The 14,324-nt window shown below is 37.4% G+C and overlaps 1 protein-coding gene across 16 annotated transcripts in view; it reads right to left on the bottom strand.

Moving 5' to 3' along the window:
• The window catches only part of UTRN (utrophin), a 556,162-nt gene that overhangs the window by 303,916 nt on the left and 237,922 nt on the right, over positions 1-14,324 (bottom strand). For all 16 annotated transcript variants that reach the window (XM_086318195.1, XM_086318199.1, XM_086318196.1 and 13 more), the window contains 3 exons: positions 10,986-11,136; positions 9,614-9,789; positions 1,145-1,280 (listed from right to left, as the gene is read on the bottom strand). In XM_086318195.1, the coding sequence (XP_086174321.1) occupies positions 1,145-1,280; positions 9,614-9,789; positions 10,986-11,136 (463 nt within the window). The remainder of the gene's footprint in view (positions 1-1,144; positions 1,281-9,613; positions 9,790-10,985; positions 11,137-14,324) is intronic.

Raw genomic sequence — 14,324 nt, 5'->3', positions numbered from 1 at the left:
TATATATTTGTCAGATTTTGAAATGAAAACTTAATAACCACTTGCCATATATTTTTCATCAGTATTAACATTGTCTTTCCCCAAATACCTCAATCATATTCCTTTAGACAAAATCTCTAATGAGATTAGTGGGTATCATTTTAGATATTCCTTATTGCACACATGTGTATGCATCTATACTCGCACACAATTTCTTTTGTTTAATAAAAATGTGAGCACATTTTGCTTATTGCTCTACAAGTACTTTAATTCTTAACACACAAAATATAAAGTTTGTGGATATAAAAATGTATGGAAATTTGGGTATATTATTATAACATACCTATATACCTTTATGTATTTTTATATGTTGTATACCTATACAATTTTAAACAATTCTTGCGGGTTGCAGATCAACAAAGAAACTTTAATTAATACAACTGTGACAATAAGACCATAATAAACTGCAGTAACTCTCCAGTCACTTGGAGTCTTCTTGTAGAACTCATTTTATAGATCCTGCTGCTGCTGCTAAGTCACTTCAGTCGTGTCCGATTCTGTGCAACCCCATAGACAGTTAACCAGGCTCCCCCATCCCTGGGTTTCTCCAGGCAAGAACACTGGAGTGGGTTGCCATTTCCTTCTCCAATGCATGAAAGTGAAAAGTGAAAGTGAAGTCGCTCAGTCGTGTCCGACCCTCAGCGACCCCATGGACTGCAGCCTTCCAGGCTCCTCCGTCCATGGGATTTTCCAGGCAAGAGTACTGGAGTGGGTTGCCATTGCCTTCTCCTCATTTTATAGATAGTAATCAGTAATTAATACTCTTCTAAATCCAAAAGGAAAAAACTATACTTCACAGAATTATTATATTCTAAAATGCTGATGTCTGTTTAAAATATTCTAAAATCCTTTGGTCCAATACTTAGACCCACATGACATCACTTTTACATGAATGAAGCTTTGCCTCTGCAATGATGAAATAACAGTTGCTCTTTAAAATTAAAAAATGTATATATGTATATTCCTCTTTAAAGTTCACCAGTCTTACCACAAATACAAAGCTTCTTCCCCTTTTCTTATTTAGTCATCCAATATCTTATTTTTAGTGTAAATGTTCATGCATCAAAAAAGCATCAGCAAATATAGAGACAAATAAATCACTTACTGTTAATTCTTGCAGGTTTTCTTCCAGTTCAGTGGTTGATCTTTTTTGTACAACATTCTCAGCCTTTGTTAACCAACAGATAATCTCATCTAGTCTTTTTCTATAGTCCATCACCTGCTTACTTTCTCCTTTCAACCTAAAAGGACAAATTATTAAAAAATATTGAGAAAATTAACAAATTAACTAGAACATTATATATCTGCATTGGATATTCTGACTAAATATGTCACACACAAAAAAATAATTATCTTAATATGTATCAATTATTTTAACATATATTTTTAAATGAGTAATAATAGTAATGTATACATTTTGCAAGGTTATATGCAAATATAAGAATAAGATTTCTTCCTTCATTAAATTAAAAAATATTGAAACTAAAAAATGTTGTCTTTCTTCATCATAAAAACTATGTAGAAATTTAATACAAAGGACTTTTTAAAGCTAGACACCACTGTACAGCATAATGGAGGCTTTAAAAAGAAAACATGAAAAATGTCTTTATCTAAAATAATAAGGAAAAATACATAATTCTCTTTGAGTACTCCATGGAGATAGAAAGGTATCATTATATGACATTCACATTAGGGGGCAACTATTACTCTACTTTATTCATAGGAAAGAAAGAGCAAGAACAAGGCAAGATACCAAAAATGGGAAATTTTTAGAAATATTAGGAAAGACAAGAAAAACGGGAATTTGATGAGCTCATTAAAATAAGTATTATATTTGAATATAGCACCAAGTTACAAAAAAGGGTTTAGAAAAAACAAAGCCAAAGTTTTAAAGGACATAAGGAAATAGTCATATGAATATAAAAAAGGAACTGCCTTAATTACATCTTTTAATGTTATAAGAATAACGTTTATAATTATATAAACCATCTGTCAAAAGATGAGAGTATGATTAGAACTCATTTGACAAACAAGATTATGTATCTTGAAGAAAGAGTTTGAAAGCTATTTAGAACTTGGTGGTGGTATCACTTCTATAGCTCCAGCTATTAGCTGCTGGCTTAAAAATAGAATGCAATTTTTTTAAATGAATTACATTATGTCATCCTTAATAAGAATTTACATTTTTATGGCTATAATTTTTTCTTTTTAATCACAAATACACCTAACACAATGATGCAATACGTATAGATAAAATGCTAAATAAATCTTATATATTTAATAGAGAGTCAGTGATATTTGAAGGAGAGTATTTTAATGTTTAAAAATCTAATAAGGGAAAGGGGGAGGAATAAATTAGGTGTTTGGGATGAACATATACACACTACCATATATAAAATAGACAACCAACAAGGACCTACTGTATAGCACAGGGAACTATATTCAGTATTTTGTAATAACCTATAAGAGACAAGAATCTAAAAAGAATAGATATATTTGTATATGTATAACTGAATCACTTTTGTGGTACACCTGAAACTAACACAACATTGTAAATAACCTTTAATTTTAAAAAATTAATGATAATCACTACAGAATCACATCTTTCCCCAGTAGCTCAGTTGGTAAAGAATCTGCCTGCAGTGCAGGAGACCAGGGTTCGATCACTGGGTTGGAAAGAGGCACTGGTGAAGGAAATGGCAACCCACTCTGGTATGCTTGCCTGGAAAATCTCATGGACAGAGGAGCCTAGGGGGCTAGGCTAAGAGGTTGCAAGTGTCAGACACGACTTAGAAACTAAACTCCACAGGATCATAAGTTTTCATTTTTAAGTATTCATCATGAGAGAACACTGCTTCAAGATTTAAATAAATAAATAAAGCTATATATGAATTGTTTAGACTATCAGAACCCAAACAGGTAATTCACCCTCTGTATCGAAGAGTTTTTAAATAACAACTGTAAAAACAATTAAAATATTACTATTGACCTTGTGTTTTAAAAAAAAGTAGCAATTTAAATTCCCAGGGTTTCATAATCACAACTAATGTATTATTTTGAAAATATATCTATGACGAAAACTAACATTATCAAGTAATTTCAATAAGACATATTTGAGTCACACAAAATTTTCATCTGCAAACTAGCTAAATATAATCTACATTTTAAATGTTATCACTAAGTAAAAACAAGTTATAAATTCATGTTCAAACAGTAGATAACAATTACTCATTAAGGAATAACACAAGTTGCTGAACTGTGCAAATATTTAATAACAGACACTCAATACAAAAATAAATTGAGCTGTGTGCTATTTCTCAATGAGTAATAACAGTACACATAATAAGCCCATAAAATTGCAAGGTGGCCCCAATTTAAGACAAATTCAAACCTAAAGTTAAATGTGAATTTATGAAAACAAATACTGCTTTAGTTACAAGATGCTGGAGAAGAGATTCATTATTCTTTCCTCTTCTCAAAAAAATGAGTCGAGCCTCTTTTAGCTTCACCATGTCAGTCCAAGAAGCAATAATTATCACATTCCACAGAGATCCATTTGAAATTGATTAGGGAAATTTCTACAGTTATTGCTAATACCATACCAGCAAGTACATCTTTTTCCTTAAGAAGACCAGACCACCTGATCTGCCTCTTGAGAAATCTGTATGCAGGTCAGGAAGCAACAGTTAGAACTGGACATGGAACAACAGACTGGTTCCAAATAGGAAAAGGAGTACGTCAGGGCTGTATGTTGTCACCCTGCTTATTTAACTTATGTGCAGAGTACATCATGAGAAAGGTTGGGCTGGAAGAAGCACAAGCTGGAATCAAGATTGCTGAGAGAAATATCAGTAACCTCAGATATGCAGATGACACCACCCTTATGGCAGAAAGGGAAGAGGAACTAAACAGCCTCTTGATGAAAGTGAAAGTGGAGAGTGAAAAAGTTGGCTTAAAGCTCAACATTTAGAAAGCTAAGATCATGGCATCTGGTCCCATCACTTCATGGCAAATAGATGGGGAAACAGTGGAAACAGTGTCAGACTTTATTTTTCTGGGCTCCAAAATCACTGCAGATGGTGATTGCAGCCATGAAATTAAAAGACGCTTACTCCTTGGAAGGAAAGTTATGACCAACCTAGATAGATATTCAAAAGCAGAGACATTACTTTGCCAACAAAGGTCTGTCTAGTCAAGGCTATGGTTTTTCCAGTAGTCATGTATGGATATGAGAGTTGGACTGTGAAGAAAGCTGAGTACTGAAGAATTGATGCTTTTGAACTGTGATGTTGGAGAAGACTCTTGAGAGTCCCTTGGACTACAAGGAGATCCAACCAGTCCATTCTAAAGATCAGCCCTGGGTGTTCTTTGGAAGGAATGATGCTAAAGCTGAAACTCCAGTACTTTGGCCACCTCATGAGAAGAGTTGACTCATTGGAAAAGACCCTGATGCTGGGAGGGATTGGGGGCAGGAGGAGAAGGGAATGACAGAGGATGAGATGGCTGGATGGCATCACCGACTCGACGGATGTGAGTTTGAGTGAACTCCGGGAGTTGGTGATGGACAGGGAGGCCTGGTGTGCTGCAATTCATGGGGTCGCAAAGAGTCGGACATGACTGAGTGACTGAACTGAACTGAACTGAACTGAGACTGCAGCAGGCCAGGCTTCCCTGTCTATCACCAACTCCCAGAGTTTGCTCAGACTCATGTCCATCAAGTTGGTGATGCCATCCAACCATTTCATCTTCTGTAGTCCCCTTCTCCTCCTGCCTTCAATCTTTCCCAGCATTAGGGTCTTTTCTAAGGAGTCAGTTCTTCACATCAGGTGGCCAAAGTATTAGAGCTTCAACTTCAGCATCAGTCCTTCCAATGAATATTCAGGACTGATTTCCTTTAGGATTGACTGGTTTGATCTCCTGGCAGTGCCAACTCATTAGCATGACACATAAAATCCTATGGGACTCCCCACTCTGCCCCTGGTCCCCTGAGCTCTTCTCACCTTCTAACCTTGACAGATTTTTTACTCAGCCACACTATTTCATGCCTCCCACCTTGCCTGTTCTGTACCTTTTCCTTTCAAGACCATCCCTAAGAAGAATTTATAGGAAATTGCTATAAATGGTTCAACACCAGCTTCAGGATCCCTCCACTGCATGTCTGAATTCCACAGCCCATCACCCCTGAGTCTATGACAACACACTATCTTCTTATAATAATGATGTACCCTTTAATCACATCAGATTACTTTTTCCTTTAAACATTTTCTTCACCATAGTCCCTCTGAGTTCTTTAGTCATACTTGTATCCCCTGTGCTAAACACAAAGTTCATAAATACTGATCAAATCATTTAATCAATCATTGGCAAAACAGCAATACCATCCTTGGAGAATAAGTCATAGGATAGCTTACAATAACAGAACTAGATCTTCTGAGTGCTTAGTATGAATAGATAGGGCATAAGCTTTCTACAAAAAGTGTCTCCTTTAATCCTCATGATACTCCTCTGAGAAGATACCCCAGTTCTCATTCGCAGAGGAGGAAAATTAGCCAGAGAGCTCTGAGGTCTATCCACCTTTTACATGCACAGTACTCACGAGATTAAGTACTGTCACTAACTTTCTATGAGACCCTGGACAGTTATTAATACTTCACTTCTCCACTCTGAGCCTCAGTTTCCAAAGCTGTACAACGGATCTAAATAGGCCCGTCACAGGGTAGTTGTCAGGATTCAGTTCAGTTCAGTCACTCAGTTGTGTCCCACTCTTTGCGACCCCATGAATCGCAGCATGCCAGGCCTCCCTGTCCATCACCAACTCTCAGAGTTCACCCAGACTCACGTCCATCGAGTCAGTGATGCCATCCAGCCATCTCATCCTCTGTCTTCCCCTTCTCCTCCTGCCCCCAGTCCCTCCCAGCATCAGAGTCTTTTCCAACGAGTCAACTCTTCGCACGAGGTGGCCAAAGTATTGGGGTTTCAGCTTTAGCATCATTCCTTCCAAAGAACACCCAGGACTGATCTCCTTCAGAATGGACTGGTTGGATCTCCTTGCAGTCCAAGGGACTCTCAAGAGTCTTCTCCAACACCACGGTTCAAAAGCATCAATTCTTCAGTGCTCTGCTTTCTTCACAGTCTCACATCCATACATGACTATTGGAAAAACCATAGCCTTAACTAGACGGACCTTTGTTGGCAAAGTAATATCTCTGCTTTTGAATATGCTATCTAGGTTGGTCATAACTTTCCTTCCAAGGAGTAAGCATCTTTTAATTTCATGGCTGCAATCACCATCTGCAGTGATTTTGGAGCCCAAAAAAATAAAGTCTGTCACTGTTTCCACTGTTTCCCCATCTATTTGCCATGAACTGATGGGACCATATGCCATGATCTTAGTTTTCTGAATGTTGAGCTTTAAGCCAACTTTTTCACTCTCCACTTTCACTTTCATCAAGAGGCTGTTTAGTTCCTCTTCCCTTTCTGCCATAAGGGTGGTGTCATCTGCATATCTGAGGTTACTGATATTTCTCCCAGTAATCTTGATTCCAGCTTGTGCTTCTTCCAGCCCAGTGTTTCTCATGATGTACTCTGCATGTAAGTTAAATAAGCAGGGTGACAATATACAGCCTTGACGTACTCCTTTTCCTATCTGGAACCAGTCTGTTGTTCCATGTCCAGTTCTAACTGTTGCTTCCTGACCTGCATATAGGTTTCTCAAGAGGCAGGACAGGTGGTCTGGTACTCCCATCTCTTTCAGAATTTTCCACAGTTTATTGTGATCCACACAAAGGCTTTGGCATAGTTGATAAAGCAGAAATAGATGTTTTTCTGGAACTCTCTTCCTTTTTCAATGGTCCAACAGATGTTGTCAATTTGATCTCTGGTTCCTCTACCTTTTCTAAAACCAGCTTGAACATCTGGAAGTTCACGGTTCACGTATTGCTGAAGCCTGGCTTGGAGAATTTTGAGCATTACTTTACTAGCATGTGAGATGAGTGCAATTGTGCGGTAGTTTGAGCATTCTTTGGCATTGCCTTTCTTTGGGACTGGAATGAAAACTGACCTTTTCCAGTCCTGTGGCCACTGTTGAGTTTTCCACATTTGCTGGCATGTTGAGTGCAGCACTTTCACAGCATCATCTTTCAGGATTTGAAATAGCTCAACTGGAATTTCATCACCTCCACTAGCTTTGTTTGTAGTGATGCTTTCTAAGGCCCACTTGACTTCACATTCCATGATGTCTGGCTCTAGGTCAGTGATCACACTATCGTGATTATCTGGGTCGTGAAGATCTTTTTTGTACAGTTCTTTTGTGTATTCTTGCTACCTCTTCTTAATATCTTCTTCTTCTGTTAGGTCCATACCATTTCTCTCCTTTATCGAGCCCATCTTTGCATGAAATGTTCCCTTGGTGTCTCTAATTTTCTCGAAGAAATCTCTAGTCTTTCCCATTCTGGTGTTTTCCTCTATTTCTTTGCATTGATCGCTAAGGAAGGTTTTCTTATCTCTTCTTGCTATTCTTTGGAACTCTGCATTCAGATGCTTATATCTTTCCTTTTCTCCTTTGCTTTTCACTTCTCTTCTTTTCACGAGTACTTATAAGGCCTCCCCAGACAGCCATTTTGCTTTTTTGCATTTCTTTTCCATGGGGATGGTCTTAATCCCTGTCTCCTGTACAATGTCACAAACCTCATTCCATAGTTCTTCAGGCACTCTATCAGATCTAGTCCCTTAAATCTATTTCTCACTTCCACTGTATAATCTTAAGGAACTTGATTTAGGTCATACCTGAATGGTCTAGTGGTTTTCCCTACTTTCTTCAATTTAAGTCTGAATTTGGCAATGAGGAGTTCATGATCTGAGCCATAGTCAGCTTCCAGTCTTATTTTGGCTGACTGTATAGATCTTCTCCACCTTTGGTTGCAAAGAATATAATCAATCTAATTTCAGTGTTGACCATCTGGTGATGTCCATGTGTAGAGTCTTCTCTTGTGTTGTTGGATTAAATGAGGTCAAATCCTGTCTTTGCCACATGGCAATCTCTCAGTCAAGACACACAAACTATGACTTGACTTTTACCAAACCACATGAAATAAAAGATGATGTTAGCTTATAAACAGTTGCCAGGTCTGCCCTGGTGGTCCAGCGGTAAAGAATCCACCTGCCAATGCAGGGAACATGAGTTCCATCCATTGCCCAGGAAGATCCCACATGCCATGGAGCAGCTAAGTACATGTGCCACAAATACTGAGCTCTCACTCTGAAGCCCACGAGCCACAAATACTGAAGCCCGTGTGTCCTTAGAGCCTGTGCTCCACAACAAGAGAAGCCACCACAATAAAAAGCCTGCACATTACGACTAGAGAGTAGCCCCTGCTTGCTGCAGCTAGAGAAAAGTTGGCCAAGGAACAACAAAGACCCAGCACAGCCAAAAATTTTAAATAAATAAACAAATAAAAAATTTTTCTAAAGTAGGCAAAAGCTCTTTTTGCAACAAGCATGTATTATTTTTACAATAAAAGAGAATAAACCTTTAAAAAGTAGCCACAAGCCAAATACTCAAAGTTCAATATTTTATGTTACGCTATAATACTGAACTTGATAAAGTATTAGATTGGCCTTGAACAAAACAATAGTTTATCACTAAAATAATATATCATCTACAGAGTTAAAATTATCAGAAAAAAATATCTCGGAGATTTTAAAACAAAACTACCATTAACTCACCCTCTCAAGGTGAAATGTATTAAGCAAAATAGGAATCATCCATTAAATCCTGAATGTCTCAAACATAATTTCAAATAAGGGTAAAGTAATACATGAAATAATATGTACAATGTTGAGTATTATATTCATTGGTCATCAAACATGTTTGCAACCAGAAGACACCCTAGTATTAATATGTGGGGCAATGCAACATAATCTGACATAAAAACACAATAATAAGTTATATTTACTATGTCATATAGATGAGGAACTGCATTATGTACACAGCACTGACGTAGAAAGACACAGGGCACCCTTAGACACCAGGAATTCCTCAGTGAGACAGATTCCTCATCAAGACCCAAAGACCCTGCCAGGAAGAGAGAGAGGGAGAAGCTTGCCCTGAAACCCCCTTCTTCAGCCAGAAATTCCAGAGTGTTCCTCCACCTACTTCAAATTCCTGTCACAAAGTCGCTGTGTCATAATAAACAGTGAGAAAAAAAGAGGAATGAAGATTTTTTGACATATCTGAGTAGAAAAGTTAGACTATGGTGGGCCTTTTAAACATAGAAAAACACAAAAATACAGAACGTGGACAGTAGAAGTCTTAAACGCCAACAAAACTCTTGTAATGTGAGAGCAAAAAGTGAAAATGTTAGTCACTCAGTCGTGTCTGACTCTGCAACCCCAAGGACTATAGCCCACCAGGATCCTTGGTCCATGGAATTCTCCAGGCAAGAATACTGGAGTAGCCATACCCTCCCCCTAGTATCAAATGATAGAAAGAACTTGGAACTCATCATCTTGTATCTCAAAAGGTTCTGCCCAAATACCCTCACCCCGTGCCCTTGAGTTATCACGGCTTAATCACCTTGGTCGCCGATCCTTCACTTCTGCAGCGATTGCACCCCAGCGTTGGTTTAAACCTGCTAGCTTGTCCTTCAAGAAGCTTCCATCTGTCGGGGAGAGTTTCTGTATAATCCCATCCCCCGTTCTGTTTAGTGCTGCAAAACTCGGCTGGTGGCTGCTGATCCCCTCCTCGAGTTCCTGTAACAGAGAACCACTCAAGATTAACTCCACTGCTAAATTAAACTGTTCTGAGGCAGTGAATCCATTTTCACGGAGTGGTGTCGATATAAGTGTTAGAGAAACAAAGCCCTGGAAAGATACTTTATGTATACGAAAAAGACATTTTTAACACTTTAATTACATTTCAATCAACAGATTAAATGAAATCTACTTTGAAATCTAACCCACTCTTATGAATGTCATCAGGCAAAATACACTGAAAGAGAACAGCCTAATAACATAAAATAAATAACAGCTTTTTATATTGACACATAAGCATCAATCATGCTTAATTAAAGTGAATTCCTTGTCCTCTAAACACGGGCTTGAAAGTGTCTCTTAAAAAACTGTTTAAACCCTCTACTCTCATATTTTATTATGTCCTACCATATGTAAGTAAATCTCAATGTGCATTTTATTGAGACATTGCTTCACTGGTCTGTAAATTTTTAAGCAATGGATTAAGAAAGGATATTTTAAAGTCAAATTTAAGTACTTCTCTACGACCCTAAAAATAAGAAAAATGTATTAACATATTGATGAGAAAATAAAAGCATTCTCTAACTCCTCATAAACCTTCTACATTAAATATATTTTTAAAAATTAATAAAAGAGAAAATATTCTCAACAAGGGTAAATTGAAATTTTAACCATGATTTCTAAAGTCCTATTACTGTCAGCAGAACTGATTTAGCTATTGTGTTGTATTTTCCCAAGACTGAATTAGACTTACATGAGCAGCTGCCCTGATATAACTCAAAAATAATTTACTTTTATAATAATGATCAATGATAAAAAGAAAAGTAAGATCTCTAAGTGTTTAACTATAGAAAATAAAGGTGAGGTATACAGATATCTTTTTGTCCTTGATAGAGTCTTGAGTATAAAATTTTATAAGTTCTGAATATAAAATTTTAAAAATAAAATTGTTTTCATATTTTTCACTAAAAAGTATTTTTATTTAAATTTCTTTAAATTCCTAATTTAAATTGAAAGACTTTTTTTCTTAGACTTTTAAAACTGAAAACTAGAACGGGAACAAAAATGACAAATTGTCTGTATACCCCTGAAAAATTAATACTGTAGGCCCCTCCTTTTACAACCTGTCTTAAATGGTGCATACTAAATAAGCCAAGTTTTCAGCACATCCCCAGCCTCTTACAGAAAGCACTCACCTGCTGATGTATCCTGGCCTTCTCTAAGTCCAGGCCACCATCCGGAGCAAAAGTACCAGCCAGTAACTCTTCAGCTTCTGTTATCCAGTGTGTGAGGTCATTAAGGTCACAGTGGAACTGTCTCCATTCCTCCACAGCCCTATCAAAATAACTAAGGGACAACAAACAAAATAGGTTTCCAAACTTCCCAGGACCGTCTAGAAGCGATTTTATAAGAAGGAAATTTAAATCTCATTTAAACCGAAAGCCTCAAAATGAGTGAATTCACAGCTCACTGCTCTGTAAGCCCAGTTTTCGTAATGGATTACTGTTAATGATTCCTCTTAGAGAAACATGCATCATACCAAGAGTCAAGCAATCTGCATATACCTCGCCCCTCACATTCATGCACACAGACACACACACATTAGGCAGCTTTCTAACTAAATAGAGAGGCATCTCTGGCTGCAAAAATCAAGATAGATTAGCTTTAGGCATGTTAATCCACCCAACTTTGAACACTTAACATTTCAGATATCATGAAATGCAAAATATGATTAATTACTTTATTCTCTTAGGAAAAAATTAGGGTATTTTATTTCCAAAACACTTAGTTCCCAGCTAGAACAAAACCTAAAGGCCAAAACACTTCAAAATTTCCTTGCAGTCTATTAACTCTGTGCTACAGACTGAATTGTGTACCCCACCAAAATCCATATGTTGAAGCCCTAACCCTTAACATGACTATATTTGGAGACAGGGTGTTTAGGGAGGTAATTAAGGTTAAATGAGATCATAAGTGTTACTTTCTCAGTCATGTCCAACTCTTTGTGACCCCGGGACTGTGGCCCAGCAGGCTCTTCTGGCCATGGGATTTCCCAGGCAAGAATACTGGAGTGGGTTGCCATTTGCTTCTCCAGGGGGGATCTTCCTGACCCAGGGATTGAACCCATATCTCCTGCATTGCAGGTGTATTCTTTACCATCTGAGCCACCAGGGAAGTCCAAATGAGGTCGTATCGGTCACTAATCCCATAGGACTGTTGGCCTAATTAGAGAAAGAGACATAAGAAATCTCTTTCTGTGTGTCTCTTTCTGTCTCTGCTACTGTCTGTCTGTCTGTCTCTCTCTCTGCAAGAGCACAGAGGAAAGACATGTAAGGACACAGCAAGAAGGTGGCCATCTGCAAGCCAGGAAGACAAGCCTCACCAGAAACTGAGCTCTGCTAGTACCTTGATCCTGGACTTGCAGCCTCCAGAACCGAGAGAAAATAAATATCTGTTGTTTAGGCCATCTGCAGTATCTTATTATGGCTGCGCTAGACTTAGCAGCAGCAGCAGCAGCAGCAGCAGCAGCAGCAGCAGTAGACTAATGTATACTCTGTGCGGTAACTAACCTGGTGTGTGTCACTGATCAGAACACAGCAAGATGGCAGAAGCTGCAAAGCTCAGGTTAGGCAATGAGACAAAGACTACTAAGACTTCTATTCAAACCTAACTCGTTAGAAATGAGACAAAGTCAGACTCCAGTGCTTGTCGTATCTGGAACAAAATAAAATAAATATGAGGTGGAAAAGCCTTCTTGGCTTGGGACCCTATGTCATTTCTCTCTACCTTTTTATTTAGAGTAGTGGTACCAGGAGAAGTTTAGAAGAGATCTCAGAAATTTTAGTGACAATACAAAATAGTCTGTAATAAAAAGGTAATAATAATATTTTAAAAAGCAATAAAATGGTCCCTAACATTGCTAACTGCTAAATAATGTTTATGTTTCCTTCTTCCATGAAAATCATTTTGAAAATTCAGTTAATATTTGCTGAGTGCCCACAAGGAAACAACATTCTATTGGGCATGTCAAAAATAAGAGCACTTCAAACAAAACATGATGAGAAGATATTAAGATAATCTTCACTATGATTTGTAAAAACATAGCAAACATAAATTCTGACTTCTGAGATGGTGCAGTGTGAATAGAAAATATTGCTAGAAAGGCTGTTCCAAAGATCTAAAGACTGAGAATAGAAATGTTAAACTTAGTAAAGATAATTACCATCAAAACAGAACATAAATTCCAAATAAATCTAAGCATCATACTTGCGGATTTTATATTTAAAAAAAAAATGACAGAGAGATCCATGTTCAGATGGGATACAAAGAACTATCTCATACTCTCTAATCCAGCCAGCTTATATGGGAGGCAGCAGGGAATTGTGAAGGACTATGGGCTTCCAGAAACTCACAGGACTCAAAGTATAAGTCTTACCCCATCTATGGTTTGTATTTGAAACAGAAGCATGTAAGTTTACTGTCTCTAATATTCCAACTTGATATATTCCCTCCCAAACACATCTTATTGCAAAGGAGGCATAAAGGAGTTCTCAAAGAAAGATATCTGATTATTTTCAAGGTATTTATCTTTTGCCACAGACCAATAATACTAAAAAAAAATTCATAGGCAAAACAGCATAGAGACCTCTTGTGGACAAATGGACTTGGTGGTCACCAGCTGTGATTATCACCTATAACGGAAACCAATGTAAGCACAGGGTATTTGCCACTGCTTTGACGTTCTACGAAAAGAACAGAATAGAAAGGAGTACTCAAGTATTGCCTATAAAACTAGACATACAGGAAAGGGGGGAAAAATAAACATTTTAGGATAGGTTACCAAGGTTGGAAAAGGAAAGCAAAACAAAAATTAGAGGTATGAATAAGAACGTAAAAACTAATGTATCCAAGTGCTGGGCCAAACCAAATAAGAGAGACAACCTCCCAGCAACTGAAATCTATTAAGCACAGAAAACAAAATAATAAAATAAAAACGTGGTAGAGAAGAACTTTCTAACATAAAAGAACACTGCTCTGTGCTCAATTAAAAAAATATCTAGGAAAAAACTATTTTTATAAGTTAAAATTTATAAGCTAAATTTTTTATAATCACAAAAATGGCATGAATATTGGCAATCAACATAATCCACAACATCCTTGAAATTCTGCCACATTAGCCAGATGCATATATGCAAATAGGGTAACTGAAAAAAGAAGAAACAAAATCATATATACAACTGATGTGCCATAAGAAAGGCTAAGAAAATAAATTTTATACCCATATACCAAGGTGTACACACACACAAACAAATATACACAGTGCAAAATATGCAGAAGTTACTATACATCAATTCTACAAAACGAAGAAAAAAAGGACAAAACTACCAAGTGATAGTCCTAGAGAGAAGAGACTAGAAGATTATTCGCTGAGTCGTGTCCGACTCTTTGCGACCCCGTGGAATGTGGCCCACCAGGCTCCACCATCCATGGGATTCTCCAGGCAAGAATACTGGAGTGGGTTGCCATTTCCTTCT

This window comes from Bos grunniens, chromosome 9 (genome assembly GCF_055505025.1).
Source record: "Bos grunniens cultivar Pamir isolate PY7600 chromosome 9, Bosgru_T2T1.0, whole genome shotgun sequence".
NCBI classification, from domain to species: Eukaryota; Metazoa; Chordata; class Mammalia; order Artiodactyla; family Bovidae; genus Bos; species Bos grunniens.
Note: the sequence above shows the minus strand (reverse complement) of the source record. Positions and strands in the feature narration are given on the sequence as shown.